This window comes from Podarcis muralis, chromosome 12 (assembly GCF_964188315.1).
Source record: "Podarcis muralis chromosome 12, rPodMur119.hap1.1, whole genome shotgun sequence".
Taxonomy (NCBI): Eukaryota; Metazoa; Chordata; class Lepidosauria; order Squamata; family Lacertidae; genus Podarcis; species Podarcis muralis.
Genome location: NC_135666.1, coordinates 348,361 through 362,254, shown reverse-complemented (window position 1 = coordinate 362,254; position 13,894 = coordinate 348,361). Strand labels below are relative to the sequence as shown.

Below are 13,894 nucleotides of genomic sequence, written 5' to 3'. Positions count from 1 at the left end.
TTGGATACAGCCCAAGAAAAGTGTTAGAAAGTATTAGAAAGGGAAAGGGTACACGTGAATCAACTTTTGAGTCAGGAGACCTGACGTACACATACTGATCAATTCTGTGTTTATATTTTTTATATCAATTGCATCAAGGGGAAAAAATCAATGTGGTAACGGTTTATGCCCCAAACACAAATAAAGCAGAATTTTTTGAAAAATTGGAACAAATTTTGTTAGATTTAGAAAATCATAAATTAATCTTGCTCGGAGACATGAACGGTGTACCATTACCAGAAATTGATAAAAGTGGGAAAAAAGGGGAAATTGAATCAAGGGAAGCTCCTGAGATCATTTAGCAATCTTGAGGAAAATTTAGACTTAATTGATATATGGAGGCATAAAAACACCATAACGAAGCAGTTTACGCACTTCTCAGAACCTCACCAGAGCTGGGGCAGAACTGATCAGATTTGGGTATCAAGAGTACTTTCGACAAGAATAACGAAATGTGACATACAACCTAGAACCCTATCTGATCACTGTCCAATAACTTTGGAAATAAAACGTGGAACATCGGGACCATATAGGTGGAGGATGAATGAATACTTATTTGAAGTTGAGGAGGTGACTGAAAAAGCTAAAAGTACCCTGAAAAGTTATTTTGACTTAAATTTGAACAAAGATACACCAATAAATATAGTTTGGGATGCTAGTAAGGCAGTGTTAAGGGGTTTTCTAATACAACAAAATAATTACAGAAGGAAACTAAGAGAACATAAGAAAGAGGAAATCCTTACTCAGCTAAGGGATTGTGAGAAAAAATTAATAACAAACCCGGGAGATGAAAGGATTAAGCAAACATCTAAAATGCTGCAATCACAATATTCTGCAATATTAAACCAAGAAGTAGAATGGAGAATTAAATTTATGAAGCAAAAATATTTTGAATCAGCAAACAAAATGGGGAGACTACTGCCGTGGCAATTAAGAAAAAGCAAAAAGCAAAATGTGATTAACAAAATAATGTTGGAAGATACAATAATAGAAGACCCAGGTGAAATAGAAAAAAAGTTTCTCCAATTTTATGAAAAGTTATACAAAAATGGAGAGGAAGATAATGCTGAAATAGGAAAATACCTGGAAGAGTGCAGAGGGGAGTACTTAACTGACGAAGAAAGAGCTCAATTAAACAAGAGGATTACAATGGATGAGATTAAGGAAGCCATTAAGAGGATGAAACCTGGGAAAGCACCTGGTCTGGACGGACTGTCTTCAAAGTATTATAAGATCTTGAGGGAACATCTTGCCCCGGTGTTTAGTGATGTTATTAATGATATTTTGCAAGGAGGGAAGATCCCCGACTCATGGAAAGAAGCACATATTACCTTAATACCAAAAGTAGACACTGAAAAAATGGATATAAGAAATTATAGGCCGATATCCCTGCTTAACTGTGATTATAAAATCTTTGCAGATATCTTGGCGAATAGACTCAGGAAATACCTAACAAAATCAATACATAAAGATCAAGTGGGATTCCTTCCCAACAGGCAATTAAAAGAAAATATACGGCATATAGTAAACGTTATTGAATATTTAGGTCTTAGGATAGATATACCGGCGGCGTTAATTTTCATCGATGCTGAAAACACTTTTGATAACGTTTCTTGGAAGTTTCTAATACAATGTATGAAAAGAGCAGGAATAGAAGGTCCTTTTTTGGAAGGTATTAAAGCAATATACTCAGACCAAAGGGCTAAGCTGATAATTAACAATAACCTCTCCAGTTTTTTTACTATCGCGAAAGGTACAAGACAGGGATGTCCACTGTCTCCCCTTTTATTTATTATGGTTTTGGAAATAATCGCAAATAAAATAAGGAAAACACCAAATATAAGAGGTATAAGAATTGGAGAAAAAGAATATAAATTAAAGGCTTATGCCGATGACTTGGTACTGGCATTAGAAGACCCAATAGGAAGTGCTAGTAACGCCCTAGAGTTGTTAGAGGAATTCGGTAAATTGTCCGGGTTTAATTTAAATAAAAACAAAACGAAAAACTTAACAAGGAATCTGGCTGAAGATGGTAAGAATCAGCTAGAGTTAAAAACAGGTATTAAAGTAGTGAAAAGGGTAAAATACCTGGGAATATGGATCTCCCCGAAAAACATAAACTTAGTAGAGGATAACTATACTAAGGTTTGGAAAGAAATTAAGAAAGACCTAGATATCTGGAATAGGTTGAAATTATCCTGGACAGGAAGGATGGCCGCGATCAAGATGAGTATTCTCCCAAGATTACTGTTTTTGTTCCAGAACATCCCAGTAATTAGAGGCACGGCATGCTTTATGAAGTGGCAAAAAATATTAGCTAAATTTATATGGCAAGGGAAAAGAGCTAGAATTAAATTTAAACTCCTCACGGATCTAAGAGAAAGAGGGGGCTTTGCAGTTCCGAACTTAAGGCTATATTACAAGGCCGCTTGCCTCTGTTGGATAAAGGATTGGGCAATCTTGAAAAATACAGATTTGTTAGATTTGGAGGGGTTTAACATTAGATTTGGCTGGCATGCCTATTTGTGGCATGACAAGGGAAAAATTCATAAAGAGTTCTCTAACCATATTATTAGAGGACCGTTAATTGAAGTTTGGAACAGGAACAAAAAGCTCATTGAAAAAGAGACCGCCTGGTGGCTTTCACCAATTGATATTTTAACAACTAAAAAATTAAATCTAGAGGGTGAAAGATGGACATATGAAGATCTTTTAGTTAAATCAGAAAGGGGGTGGAAAATTAGACCGTATGAAGAGTTAAAGGACAAATTAGTTGGTTGGTTACAATTTCACCAAATTAATGCGCTGTGGTATGACCATAAAAAAACAGGGATGAGTGAAAAAAAGTCCAGATACCAGGTGGAAATCCTAGAAAGCAATACTAAACTTCTTTCCAAAATGTATAATCAATTGCTGGACTGGGAAACTAAAGATGAAAAGGTGAAGGGTGTCATGGTCAAATGGTCTAGAGACTTGGGGTATAACCTGGAACATGACAGATGGGTGAAACTTTGGAGGAGTGGTATGAAGTTCACGGCTTGTGCTACTCTCCGAGAAAACTTAGAAAAAATGATGTATCATTGGTACATCACCCCGGCAAGACTGGGGAAGATGTACAAGACCGGGGATAGCACATGCTGGAAATGTAAAACTATAGAAGGTAATTTTTTCCACATGTGGTGGACTTGTGATGAGGTGAAAAGATTTTGGGGACAAATTTATGATGAATTAAAGAAAATATTGAAATACACTTTCCCCAAAAAACCTGAAGCGTTCCTCTTAGGTATAATCGGAGAGGAGATCAAAAGCGAAGATCAAACATTCTTCCAATACGCAACGGTGGCGGCTAGGATTCTGTTAGCGCAAAACTGGAAAACCCCTAACATCCCCACGGTTAGAGAATGGCGGACGAAATTATTTGAGTATATAGAGCTAGCGAGATTGACACAGAGGATCAGGCATCAAAAAAACGTAAAGCTAAAGAATGATTGGAATAAATTTTTAAGTTATATTGAAGGTAATTTGGGAATTAAAAAAATAACAGTGGACGGAATTTAAAACCTGCGATGTATAGAGTTATTATAATACAACTGCAGAATGGTTATAAGTCTATCTAACCTAAATCGAGATGGAAGGAAGCCAATGTGTAACGTTTGTAAGTTTGTTTCTTTTATGTTAATATGTGTTAATCTGATATCTATTTTCTATTCTTTTTCTTTTCTATTTTTTTCTATTTCTTTATTTTTACCTTTTAAATGTCTGTATGTTTTGGCTGATGAAGTTTGCAAGAATTTAATAAAATTTAAAAAAAAAATCAATTGCATTTTCCAACCTTCCATTTAGAAAGAAGTACAGTTAAAGCTTGCAAAAGTTATTAACTGCTTGCTATATTTGTCAACGAAGTATGAGATCTCTCTTGCCGGTAAATAATATTTGCAGCACAGCTTAACTCAAAATGCAGTCTCACTTCAGAAGTGAGAGTTCGTCCACATTTATGGGCACAAATTTACTCAGCTTAATTTTCCCATGCATTTCTAGAAACTCCCTGGAGCACCCAGAATACAAACTTTAAATAAATACAGGGCCTTGCAGAGCCAGGCAGAGGCCCGGGCCAGGTAGATAATGTGCCCCCCCCTTTTCTTACCCTGGGGGTAAATGAAGTCTTATAAATAAGTAAGTATATAAATAATTTTCACAAAAGTTATGCTGACAAATAATTTTATTTCAAGGCTTTGAACCGTATCTGCATATAATGACAAAATGGAAAATATAGATAAATATGCTGACCCTTTGGAATCAGAGGCCAGGGCCAAGTGGCCCATATGGCTCCCCCCTCTGTCTGGGCCTGAATATATATTTAATATATCATTATCAAGAGTTATTCAAAGTGTGTGGGGGAAGGGGGGGATAAGAACAAATTTATATATGAATCATCATAACTCCATATCTCTAATGGATCGCTAAATCATCTTTCAAAGCCCTAGATTTCAGAGTATAGAAATTCTGCCGCAAGCACCTTCCCCAGTGAGTCATGAGAGAAGCAAAGACAGTGAACTCTGCCAGAACCTCACTCAAAACAAAATAAGGCTACATTCAGGCAGAGGACTCCAACTGTATTAGGAATCCAGAATGCTGCTAAAGCCAATGAAATCAACATTTCTAAACGATACCCCCAAATCCTAACATTCGGAGTCAGACTGAAGACAGATGCATCATGGTCAGGACGGAACAAATTGACAATTTACCCGATTGAACTGGGGTAAGGTTTTTTGGTTTTTTTGAGGGGAAGGGTGAATATAGTTTTTGCCAAAACAAAAAAAATTCCTTCCAGTAGCACCTTAAAGACCAACTAAGTTAGTTCTTGGTATGAGCTTTCGTGTGCATGCACACGAAAGCTCATACCAAGAACTAACTTAGTTGGTCTTTAAGGTGCTACTGGAAGGAATTTTTTTTGTTTTGACTATGGCAGACCAACACGGCTACCCATCTGTAACTGGAACTATAGTTTTTGCTTTATCTATACTTGATCGGCAAGCTCAGCAGGCAGGTTGCAAACCTGATGGTATTTACCTGTGAGTAGCTCCAGAGCCCCCTTCATGGATCACTGCCTTGCCATGGCGAAGGGGCTTGAATAACTCAGAGAAGCTATGAGCTATGCCGAGCAGGGCCACCCAAGATGGACAGGTCATAGTGGAGAGTTTTGACCAAATGTGATCCACCTGGAGCAGGAACCGGCAAGCCACTCCAGTATCCCTGCCAAGAAAACTCCATGGACATTTGGATAAGATATAAGGACTTATTGGAAAACAAAAGTCCAAGGTGGCTGTCACCGATGGAAGCGAAAGCTCAGAAAAAGCTCAATATGGAGGTCAAATGGCCGAAATATTGGGAAATCTTGGAACAAGATGGAGATAGACTGAAACTGCAGAGTTTTGAGAAATTAAAAAACAAAGTGCGAGACTGGCTTCATTATTATCAGATAATGGAGGCATATAATTTGGATTAAAAAAAATGGTTTCCAGGTGGAAAAATCAAAATTAGAAACAGAACTGTTAGAACCCAAAACTAAGATTTTGTCAAAGATGTATAACTTGCTGTTGGAATGAAATACTCAGGATGAAACGGTGAAATCTGCTATGATTAAATGGGCACAAGATGTTGGACATAACATTATGTTTGCTGACTGGGAACAGTTGTGGACCACAGGTATGAAATTTACGGCATGTAATGCCTTAAGAGAGAATATTATGAAAATGATATACAGGTGGTACATGACCCCAGTCAAGCTTGCAAAAATCTATCATTTGCCTGATAATAAATGTTGGAAATGTAAAGAAACTGAAGGTACATTCTTTCGCCTTTGGTGGACGTGCCCAAGGATTAAGGCTTTCTGGGAGATGATATATAATGAAATGAAAAAGGTATTTAAATATACCTTCCTGAAGAAACCAGAGGCCTTTCTCCTGGGCATAGTTGGCCAATTGGTGTTAAAGAAGGATAGAACTTTCTTTATGTATGCAACAACAGCAGCAAGAATACTGATTGCAAAGTATTGGAAGACACAAGACCTACCCACTCTGGAAGAATGGCAGATGAAGGTGATGGACTATATGGAATTGGCAGAAATGACGGGCAGAATCCAAGACCAGGGAGAAGAGTCGGTGGAAGAAGATTGGAAGAAATTTAAATACTATCTACAGAAATATTGCAAAATTAATGAATGTTAGAATGATGTTAGAATGAAGTTAGGAGGTTTAAGCAGTAATGCTATAAAGGTGTATGTAAAAATGGATTGATAACAGGGGAAAATTTAGTTATAGTATATTAAGTTAAAGGATTAAGAGAAAATAAAGAGGGAAAGAAATTGCTGAATTAACTAATTGAATTGGAATACAAAAAAGGGAGGTATGAGGAGGTCAGGGAAACAAGGATATGAATGTAAGGCATGGAAAAACTGATCTGTTTTTTTCTTCTTTAAGTGTTTTCTCTATTTTTTATTCTGTACTTTGTATTTTGTATTTTTCTTGTATTTTTCCTTTTTTCTGAAATTTTAATAAATATCATTTTTTTTAAAAAAAGAAAACTCCATGAACAAAGATACCCCAGGTAGTGTGGTTGCTGACCTGGAGCCAGACATCCTGGAGAGAGAAGTCCAATGGGCCTTAGAAAGCATTGCTAATAACAAGGCCAGTGGAAGTGATGGTATTCCAGCTGAACTATTTAAAATTTTAAAAGATGATGCTGTTAAGGTGCTACACTCAATATGCCAGCAAGTTTGGAAAACTCAGCAGTGGCCAGAGGATTGGAGAAGATCAGTCTACATCCCAATCCGAAAGAATCATATAATCATAGAATCATACAATCATAGAGTTGGAAGAGACCACAAGGGCCATCAAGTCCAACCCCCTGCCCAGCAGGAAACACCATCAGAGCACTCCTGACATAAGAAGGGCAGTGCCAAAGAATGCTCCAACTACCGCACAATTGCACTCATTTCACACACTAACAAGGTTATGCTTAAAATTCTACAAGGCAGGCTTAAGCAGTATGTGGACCGAGAACTCCCAGAAGTGCAAGCTGGATTTAGAAGAGGCAGAGGAACCAGAGACCAAATTGCAAACATGCGCTGGATTATGGAGAAAGCTAGAGAGTTCCAGAAAGACATCTTCTTCTGCTTCATTGACTCTGCAAAAGCCTTTGACTGTGTTGACCACAGCAAACTATGGCAAGTTCTTAAAGAAATGGGAGTGCCTGATCACCTCATTTGTCTCCTGAGAACTCTCTATGTGGGAAAAGAAGCTACAGTTAGAACTGGATATGGATCAACTGATTGGTTCAAAATTGGGAAAGGAGTACGGCAAGGCTGGATATTGTCCCCCTGCTTATTTCATTTGTATGCAGAATTCATCATGAGAAAGGCTGGGCTGGATGAATCCCAAGCTGGAATTAAGTTTGCTGGAAGAAATATCAACAACCTCAGATATGCAGATGACACAACCTTGGTGGCAGAAAGTGAGGAGGAATTAAAGAACCTTTTAATGAGGGTGAAAGAGGAGAGTGCAAAATATGGTCTGAAGCTCAACATCAAAAAAACGAAGATCATGGCCACTGGTCCCGTCACCTCCTGGCAAATAGAAGGGGAAGAAATGGAGGCAGTGAGAGATTTTACTTTCTTGGGCTCCATGATCACTGCAGATGGTGACAGCAGTCACAAAAATAAAAGACGCCTGCTCCTTGGGAGAAAGGCGATGGCAAACCTAGACAGCATCTTAAAAAGCAGAGATATCACCTTACTAACAAAGGTCCGTATAGTTAAAGCCATGGTTTTCCCAGTAGTGATGTATAGAAGTGAGAGCTGGACCATCAAGAAGGCTGATCGTAGAAGAATTGATGCTTTTGAATTCTGGTGCTGGAGGAGACTCTGGAGAGTCCCATGGACTGCAACAGTGGCGTAGCGTGGGGGGTGCAGGGGAGGCTGGCCGCACCGGGTGCAACATCTGGGGGTTAGGGGCGCAAATCCACGGGTTAGGGGGTGCAAATCCATGGGTTAGGGGGCGCAAATCCATGGGTTAGGGGGCGCAAATTACTTGCCTTGCCCCCGGTGCTGACAACCCACGCTATGCCACTGGACTGCAAGAAGATCAAACCTCTCCATTCTGAAGGAAATTGGTCCTGAGTGCTCACTGGAAGGACAGATCGTGAAGCTGAGGCTCCAATACTTTGGCCACCTCATGAGAAGAGAAGACTCCCTGGAAAAGACCCTGATGCTAGGAAAGATGGAGGGCACAAGGAGAAGAGGACGACAGAGGACGAGATGGTTGGACAGTGTTCTCGAAGCTACAAACATGAGTCTGATCAAACTGCGGGAGGCAGTGGAAGACAGGAGGGCCTGGTGTGCTCTGGTCCATGGGGTCACGAAGAGTCGGACACGACTAAACGACTAAACAAGCTCCAGAGCAGAGCGTGGCTTGAACCAGCAACCATTGGGTCAAAGCCCTCCTTTGGACCCCTGCCCTGCACCAATTCATGCCCAAGGAAATTGCAGGAGGCCCTTGGTGAGGACTGTCTGAGTGCGTGTTAGCCCTTTACCTCATGTCTCCGTAGGCCCCCGGGTAGCCTTCCATTCGCGGGGTGAGCTCCGTCTGGATGCAGCCGGCAGCTGGGGCGAAGGGCATCCTGTCCGCCACGACCCCGGGGTACCACACCTTGGACGGTGGGAACTCTGCGCCCTCTTGTCCAGACGGCGGGTCCTGGCTCCTGGCGTAGCCGCAGGAGGCCGGGGGTGCGCCTTCGTAGAGCTGCCCTTCCGCGGTGAAGAAGGGGTGCCAGCCCGGGCCGGGAGGGCCGGCATAGTGGGGCGCCAAGGCAGCAGGCACATCCCGGGCGCGCCGGCACTGCGGTCTCCAAACAGCACCGCCGGGTGCGGACTCCAAGGGGCTCTCCCGCTTGATGTGCCCTCGGGAGGCCAGGTCCAGCTGGAAGTTGTAGTAGTCGCGATTCGGGAAGGCGCTCGACAGCTCCTCCAGCTCCTGAGACCCTTTGTGGCGGCTCAGGTATCCCGGCACTTTCATGGCCAGCGCTCCGCCGCCGCCGCCTCCCTCTTCGGCTTCCAAGCAGCCCAGAGTCGGGGGCCCAGCGTTCGCGCCAGCGAATATGCAGTCGCCGCGGGTCGCCGCCATCTCGCCGCCGCTGGGGTCGTCGAGCGCTTCCACCGCCAAGCCCATGGAGGCGGAGACGGCTTTGCCCAGCTCCTTGGAGCTCTCCCCCAGGTAGTCACTTTTGTCGCATAGGGCTTCCTTGCCTCCTCCGCGGGGCTCGCCCAGCATGTATTTGAAGTCCCCCGGGCAACTCTGGAAAGAAGGGCCTCCTAGTAGGGCCAGAGAGGACGGGGCGGACAAGGACGCGGCGGGCACCTTCCGCTTGTCAGGGGGCTGCAGCATTTTGCTCACCCGGGGCTGCTCCTCCAACGGTAGGTAAGAGGGCGAAGCCGGGTCTTGCTGGTGCGCGCTGGGCTCTTGAAAGTCGGACCCCAAGGAAGACGACCCTGCCGTCGCGGAGACCGACGCCTGGTGACTGGGGCGAGCCTCCTCCCGCATGGGTCCGGGGCTCTGGAACGCTTCCTGGGCCTTCTGTAAGGCGCCTTGAAAAGCCTTTGCCGGTGGCCGAGGATAGACTCTGCCCAGATCGACGGGCACCTCCATGACCTCTCCTATGGCTGGACGGAAATGGCTGTGGGGGACAGCCTGCTGTGTTTTTCTCTGGCTCCAGGTAGGTTCTGGAGACTCCTCGACTGGGTGGGGTGTCAGCTGCGAGAACCGGGCTTTTCTACCAGCTTCGGACAGCGACATCCCTTAGGCCGTCGGGGCACGCGCGAGGCGCTCCTAAGCAAGTGCAGTGTCAACGGTGTGCGAGAGAAGAACTGGTCGGCCCTGGCTTCTCCAGTTCAACGTACCCCACCTGGGGAAAAGCAGAAGTCAAGGCGCTAGTCCGCTTTATGGTTGTTTTTTCTTTTTTCAACTTTCCCAGCTGAAGCAAAGACGCAGCCGTTGTCAGTTGCTGCTGCTGCAAACTGACGCCTCTCTTGCAGGGGTGAGCTGATGTTACAGCCGGGAGAGAGAGAGCGGCTGCTGGCTGGATGAACTGAGGCTTTGGGAGCAAGCCAGAGAAGGTGAAGCCAGGTAGGGAGGACGGAGACGAAGGCTGGCAAGCCAGCGATGCTGGTTGCCCAATTGGCGCAGCGCCGAGGAGATCCCTTGGATCCGGGTGGAGATAGAAGCAGTAGAAGTACACTAGTGGCCAAAATTATTGAAACCTTTTGGGAAAAGTGTATTTCCGAGGTTTGATGGCTCATAACGCCACTTTCTTTTGGAGTAATACCATAAAATTATATATCAATAAAGTTTTGGATGTGGCAAACAGGGCTCTTGTGGGAATTAAATGAGAGGGAGACCTATGTGTGCTCCTTGGAAAAACCTTAGGTGGGATATAAATGTTCTAGCTACCCGACAGCAACATCTGATTGCTCCACACGCCCTGGGGTGTTCCAGCAAATTGGGGCAAGGATTGCAACCTGTGGGGTGTTTCCAGGTGGGTGATTATAGACACTGAAAGAAAGCAGGTAAGCAATGTATAAAGAGAAAGAAAAAAGGCAACACAGAGTGAAATAGCAACAGCAAACCAGCCTTCCTAACAATCCTGGCAAATCTGTATTTCTATGGGCTCGCTCACATTTCTGCTTGCCCCACTGCTTTCCTTGGGGAAAGGACTCACTGGTGAATTGGAGCCAATGTAATTGGTTTTTCTGTGGGTTGACACTCATTCCAATACAGTGGTAAAGAGCTGGTGTTCCTGGAGAAAGTGGTTGGGGGGGGGGAATAACTCTCAGACCACAAGTGGAAATGTGGGCAAGCCCAGATTCCCTTTCCACTCAAATGAATTCCCAAAACAGCTTACAGACAACAAGTACCACGTATTTCGGGTCTATGGGCTGCAATAAATAAATAGCAAGAACATAGTGGAACATTACAGGTACAACGTAAGTTGTATAAATTAACAAATCATTAGAGAGTGAAACAATTACAATCTATAAAATACTACGGTCGTGCATTTGGTCCCCCCACCCTTTTTTCTTTTTTTTTGTTTTGTTATTTATTTCTGATTTATTGTTGAGTGTATTAAGTAGTTTTCTTTTTCTTTTCTTACTGTTATTGCTGATATTATATTATTAATTGTTGGCTATTGGTATATATTTGAGCCTTGAAGAATCCTTTTTACTGTTGATTACGTTCCACCTTTCTCTCTTTTCTCTCTACTTCCATCTTTGAATACTTTCAAATAATAATTATTTGATTGGGAATACTTAAAGTTAATTTAAGTTCTGCCAAGAGAACAAGCTGGTCATCACAAACACGCTTTTCCAGCAACACAAGAGACGACTCTACACATGGACATCACCAGATGGGCAGCATTGAAATCAGATTGATTATATTCTCTGCAGCCAAAGATGGAGAAGCTCTATACAGTCAGCAAAAACAAGACCTGGAGCTGACTGTGGCTCAGATCATCAACTTCTTATAGCAAAATTCAAGCTTAAACTGAAGAAAGTAGGAAAAACCACTGGGCCAGTAAGATACAATCTAAGTCAAATCCCTTATGAATACACAGTGGAAGTGAGGAACAGGTTTAAGGATTTAGATTTGGTGGACAGAGTGCCTGAAGAACTATGGATGGAGGCTCGTAACATTATACAGGAGGCAGCAAGGAAAACCATCCCAATGAAAAGGAAATGCAAGAAAGCAAAGTGACTGTCCAACACGGCCTTACAAACAGCAGGGGAGAGAAGGCAAGCAAAATGAGGGGGAGATAGTGAAAGATTCGGGAAATTGAATGCAGATTTCCAAAGAATAGCAAGGACAGACTAGAGGGCCTTCTTAAACGAGCAATGCAAAGAAATAGAGGAAAACAATAGAATAGGAAAAACCAGAGATCTGTTCAAGAAAATTGGAGATATCAAAGGAACATTTTGTACCAAGATTACCATAATAAAGGATAAAAGTGGTAAGGACCTAACAGAAGCAGAAGACATCAAGAAGAGGTGGCAAGAATACACAGAGGAATTATACCAGAAAGATATGGATGTCTCGTACACCGCAGGTAGTGTGGTTGCTGACCTTGAGCCAGACATCCTGGAGAGTGAAGTCAAATGGGCCAAGCAACGCTGACACCAAACTCTACATACATTAAACATAATAGAAACACCGCCACCCGACCCCACCCCTATCCATCTTCCCTCTCTCCACCCCCCTTTCTTTTTTCTTTTCTTCTCCCCCAATGCCTCAACAAATGAAACAGATTTGTAAAAATGTTACATGAAGGAAAAAAAATACGAGGCACTACACTTCTGTAAAACAAGAAAATCCTTAATAAAATATATTTTTAAAAAATGCAGAAACACAAAAAAGAAAATTCTTTTTGCAGTATGAGATTGTAAATTCTTTGTATATGTGTGTAGTTTAAATCAATAAAGATTATTTTTTAAAAAAAAAAAGAAAGAAAGCACTGCAAATAACAAGGCCAGTGGAAGTGATGATATTCCAGCTGAACTATTTAAAATTTTAAAAGATGAGGCTGTTAAGGTGCTACACTCAATATGCCAGCAAATTTGGAAAACTCAGCAGTGGCAGAGGATTGGAGAAGATCAGTCTACATCCCAATTCCAAAGAAGGGAAGTGCCAAAGAATGCTCCAACTACTGTACAATTGCACTCATTTCACACGCTAGCAAGGTTATGCTTAAAATTCTACAAGGAAGGCTCAAGCAGTATGTGGACCGAGAACTCCCAGAAGTGCAAGCTGGATTTAGAAGAGGCAGAGGAACCAGAGACCAAATTGCAAACATGCGCTGGATTATGGAGAAAGCTAGAGAGTTCCAGAAAGACATCTACTTCTGCTTCATCGACTATGCAAAAGCCTTTGACTGTGTCGACCACAGCAAACTATGGCAAGTTCTTAAAGAAATGGGAGTGCCTGATCACCTCATCTGTCTCCTGAGAAATCTCTATGTGGGACAAGAAGCTACAGTTAGAACTGGATATGGAACAACTGATGGGTTCAAAATTGGGAAAGGAGTACGACAAGGCTGTATATTGTCTCCCTGCTTATTTAACTTATATGCAGAATTCATCATATGTGAGGTTGTTGCTTAAGCCTGCCTTGTAGAATTTTAAGCATAACCCTGAGCCCTAAACCACAAACTAATGAAATAGAACTTGCTCAACAAGATGCTCCTTAACAATTATGCTCCTTAAAGAAACAGATTTGGAGGGGAAGTAATTTGGAGGTGGAAATCTGGCAGATAATGAAATTGCCACTATCCTTCCTAAGCCAGCACTGTTTTCCGGGGGTAGGCGGGTGGAACCAAAGGAAAACTCTCTTTAAAGACAAGACTGGAAGGCCTCACCCTGAGCAGGCAAAGACTAAGATTTCAGTCTGCTAAAGTAATTTGTGATGGCAAATACAAGAACTTTTGATAAGGACATTAAATGTAATCTAGGCTGCTTGACCCAATGAAATAATAATAATAATAATAATAATAATAATAATAATAATAATAATAATAATAATTTATTATTTGTACCCCGCCCATCTGGCTGGGTTTCCCCAGCCACTCTGGGCGGCTTCCATAGAAACAAAAAATACACTAAAATATCACATATTAAAAACTTCCCTGAATAGGGCTGCCTTAAGATGTCTTCTGAATGTCAGGTAGTTATTTATTGCTTTGACATCTGATGGGAGGGCGTTCCACAGGGCGGGCGCCACTACCGAGAAGGCCCTCTGCCTGGTTCCCTGTAGCT

The 13,894-nt window shown here is 42.4% G+C and overlaps 1 protein-coding gene across 1 annotated transcript in view; it reads right to left on the bottom strand.

The window, feature by feature from the left end:
- Positions 1-9,740, bottom strand: part of LOC114607663 (androgen receptor-like) — a 177,400-nt gene extending 167,660 nt beyond the window's left edge. Inside the window, exon 1 of the mRNA XM_077937058.1 lies at positions 8,629-9,740. Within this exon, the coding sequence (XP_077793184.1) occupies positions 8,629-9,740 (1,112 nt within the window). The remainder of the gene's footprint in view (positions 1-8,628) is intronic.
- Positions 9,741-13,894: the final 4,154 nt, after the last annotated feature.